Genomic DNA, 4,141 nt, shown 5'->3' with positions numbered 1-4,141 from the left:
CACACACACACGCACGCACGCACACACAGAGAGAGAGAGAGAGAGAGAGAGACACACACACGCACGCACGCACACACACAGAGCGAGAGAGAGAGAGAGAGAAAGAAAGAAAGAGGGAGAGAGAGAGAGAGAGAGAGAGAGAGAGATTGTCCGGAGCTCTAGCAGCAGGAAGAGCTAGTACCTAAAACTTAGCCTGCTCGATGCCTCAGAAAAGCACGACGGAACCATGCGACGTGTCAAAGAACGTATTTCCCTCGTGCTTTTAGCTTCAGGGAGTTTATATGTATGTGCGCGTCGACGAGGAACTCATGTTTAGACGCAGACGAAGCGCACAGCCCCGCGGAGTTTGTAAGTGTGTATAGTGAACTGTCACATGGGAGAAGACATACCATAGAACCAGAAAACTTAGCCGCGGTAAGTGAATGTGGCGCTGAGGCGGGGGAGCAGCCTCCTTGTGTGTTTTTTCTTTCTCTGAGCTGTGGGGCTGAAGAAGGAGCGAAAATGCAGGTGAAGAAGCAGCGGCAGTCTGAGCGCAGCAGCGGGGACAGACTACGAAAAAAACCCTCATGCTTCTCAAATATCAAGATATTCTTGATATCGGAATGCGCCCTCATGTTGGCTCAGGGCACTGTTGGAGCTTATCTGGTGAGTTCAACACCACACAAACCTCACTGCTCTGGCTAATATTCATGTTTGTCTTATCCGTGGGTTTAGCTTCCTGTAACTCCTGTGCTTTGGACTCAATAACACGTAGCTTGAATTTGACACAAGCAACCTGTCTGATTTCCGACAAAGTGCAGCTGCTCTGCACTTTGCTGAAGCTCATTTATTGTTGTGAGAAAATATTCTCTGACACTGATCAACTGCCACGTATGGAAAGTATCACAACAATGACCAATATCAATTATTTCAATTGGTCTTTAACTTGTAGTATTAGTATTCATACTAAGTGTATATCGTGATGTGTATATAGTGATGTTACAAAGAAAATATTTGAAAACGTGGTGCATCTAGGACTCATGGTACAGAGCTTACCAAAGTTCTCTGAAATGTTCCTCAAAGTGTCTCAAAGGCAAACAGCCTTAGGCTACTACCACTGTGAACATTAATTTTCAGAACAGGCAATGGCTCTTTTCCAAGAATCACTTATCAGTAACTAATGATCATTTGCTGCAGCTTTGTTGCAATTAATAGACCAAATCCAAAACACCATGGCCATATTTGGAGTGGAAAATCTTATCTAGCCTGGTAGTGGACCTGCTGAGCATCAAGCGTCCTGCGACTCCTGTGATGCCACTCACAGGATGATTTTCTAAAGGGCATCGTTCTCCTCGTTGTGCCTGATAAGCCACACAGGCGTACCTTTTATGGTACATTTCTTTTGTACACCTGTCCAGGTAGTTTGTAGGGCTGTAAAGTCAAAGTCGACTGGTCGACTAATTGGTCGACACGCTCTGGCTCGACCAAAATTGTGATTGGTCGACTACATTTTTAAAAAATTTTTTTTTTTTTTTTTATGGTGATTTTCATTAGGAGGAAAGTACCACATGCCAATAGGGGTGTTTTACAGCACCCGTTCTTCACAGGTAACAGCCTGTCTTCAGAGAACACCCCCCTTGTTTGCCATTATTTTGGTTTAGTCCAGCCCAGTGAATTGTTGTCGCTCCGTGGCTCATGAGGACAGTCAGACAGATTAGCGTTGCCATTAATTAGATGTGAATTTTGAGCTTTTTATGTTGGGCAGTATGTATGTCAGTCCTGTCACATCCATGTCAAAGACATCAGCAGTGTGGCAGCATTTTTCAAAAGTAGAAAAAAGTGAAATGCAAACTTTCCAAGCAACAGTTTGCTTTTCACAGCGCTACTACAAACATGACATATTGCGCAGATGCACGTAATGCAAAACGCTGTCAGAGCCGTCAGACTCTGTTGAACTCCAGCCGCGGCTGCGGGTCTTTTCAAAATAAAAGAGCCGCAGCCGCACAGGTACTTTGCGGGTGCGGGTCTTTTATTATTATTATTATGATTATTATTATTATTATTATTATTATTATTATTATTATTATTATTATTATTAAGGTTTATTTAGATAGGGACAGATACAAAAACATAGACAATTTCGAACAGTCATCTGATGCATGCATCATAATGTTTTTAGCTAAAGCTAATTCACAACACTTGTCCCTAGTTTCTGTTATTTTATTTTTTCAAAATAAAATAGCTGCACCCACAACGTACCCCCGTTGATTAGTCGATTTTTGGTAGAAATTTCAGGGCTTTAGTCGACCAAGAATTTCTTTGGTTGATTACAGCCCTAGTAGTTTGAATAGTAATTCATGTAGGTTAATATGAGGTTTTTAATCATTGGTATGGTGTACATACTGGCATAGTACACGAGTATGATCTCTTCAATTGGAACAGCAGCGTACTTGAACTTCCTTGTTTTACGATTTGAATGGCGAGTGGCACCGAGTGCTGAAGCCTCATTACCGCCACATACAGTGTTGATAAATGAACATAAACACTTTTGATAAAAGCATATATTGTTATTATTTTCACATTTAAATATTTAACCTAATTTATTAATTTATTTTATTAAATATACAGTACCATGTAAAAAATAGACATATTACAGCAGTGTAATATATATTAGACGAAGACATACAGTCAGGTCCAAAAATATTGGGACATCAACACAATTCTCTTCTTTTTGGCTCTATACACCACTACAGTTGATTTGAAATGAAACGAGCAAGATGTGCTTTAACTGCACGCTTTCAGCTTTAATTTGATCAAGTGAACGGTGTAGGAATTTCAACACTTTCTATATGTGCCTCCCACTTTTGAGGGGACCAAAAGTAATGGGACAAACTAAACAATCATAAATCAAACATTCATTATTTAATACTTGGTTGCAAATCCTTTGCAGACAATTACAGCCTGAAGTCTGGAAGGCATATACATCACTAGATGCTGGGTGATGCTCTGCCTGGCCTCTGCTGCAACAGTCAGTTCAGTTTGGTCTTCAGAAAGTGAAATGCATGCTCAATTGGATTCAGATTAGGTGATTGACTTGGCCATTGCAAAACATTCCACTTATGTGTGTCATAAACTCTTTTTTGGTTGCTTTTGCAGTATGCTTTGGGTCATTGTCCATCTGCACTGTGAAGCGCCGTCCAATGAGTTCTGAAAGCCTTTGGCTGAATATGAGCTGATAATATTGCTCGAAACACTACAGAACCCTGCTGCTTTTGTCAGCAGTTGCATCATCAACAAATACAAGGGAACCAGTTCCATTGGCAGCCACACATGCCCACACCATGACACTACCACCACCATGCTTCACAGATGAGATGTTATGTTTTGGATCATGAGCAGTTCCTTTCCTTCTCCACACTCGCCTCTTCCCATCACTGTGGTACATCTTGGTCTCATCTGTCCGTAAGCTTTTTTTAGGTGTTGTTTGGCAAATTCTAATCTTGTCATCCTGTTTTTGAGGCTCACCAATGGTTTACATCTTGTGGTGAACCCTCTGTATTCACTCTGGTGAAGTCTTCTTTTGATTGTTGACTTTGAAACACATACACTTAACTCCACCTCCTGGAGAGTGTTTTTGATCTGGCCAACTGTAGTGAAGGGGTTTTTCTTCACGAGGGAAATTCTTCTTCTTCGTTTTATGTGGTCTGTGGTAAGAATGTCCCAAACAGTTGATTTGGCCACACCTAATGTTTTTGCTATTTCTCTGATGGGTTTGTTTAGATTTTTCAGCCTAATGATGGCTTGCTTCACTGACAGTGACAGTTCCTTGGATCTTATATTGAGAGTTAACAGCAACAGATTCCAAATGCAAATGTCACTGCTAGAATCAACTCCATAACTTTTACCTGTTTAATTGAAGATGACATAACGAGGGAATGGCCCACACCTGTCCATGAAATAGCTTTTCAGTCAATTGTCCCATTACTTTTGGTCCCCTAAAAAGTGGAGGCACATGTAGAAAGTGTTGTAATTCCTACACAACTGTGTGCAGTGAAAGCACATCTTGTTTGTTTCATTTCAAAATCCATTGTAGTGGTGTATAGAGCCAAAAAGAAGAGAATTGTGTCGCAGGCGCATCCCCTAACAGCGGCAGCGTCCCGCG

The 4,141-nt window shown here is 41.3% G+C and overlaps 1 protein-coding gene across 1 annotated transcript in view; it reads left to right on the top strand.

The window, feature by feature from the left end:
- The first annotated feature begins 311 nt into the window (after nt 1-311).
- Nucleotides 312-4,141, top strand: part of slco3a1a (solute carrier organic anion transporter family member 3A1a) — a 74,903-nt gene continuing 71,073 nt past the window's right edge. Inside the window, exon 1 of the mRNA XM_083894224.1 lies at nt 312-645. Within this exon, the coding sequence (XP_083750350.1) occupies nt 502-645 (144 nt within the window). The 5' untranslated portion in view covers nt 312-501. The remainder of the gene's footprint in view (nt 646-4,141) is intronic.

This window comes from Microchirus variegatus (assembly GCF_963457635.1).
Source record: "Microchirus variegatus genome assembly, chromosome: 8".
NCBI lineage: Eukaryota > Metazoa > Chordata > Actinopteri > Pleuronectiformes > Soleidae > Microchirus > Microchirus variegatus.
This window is presented reverse-complemented; position numbering and strand designations above follow the sequence as displayed.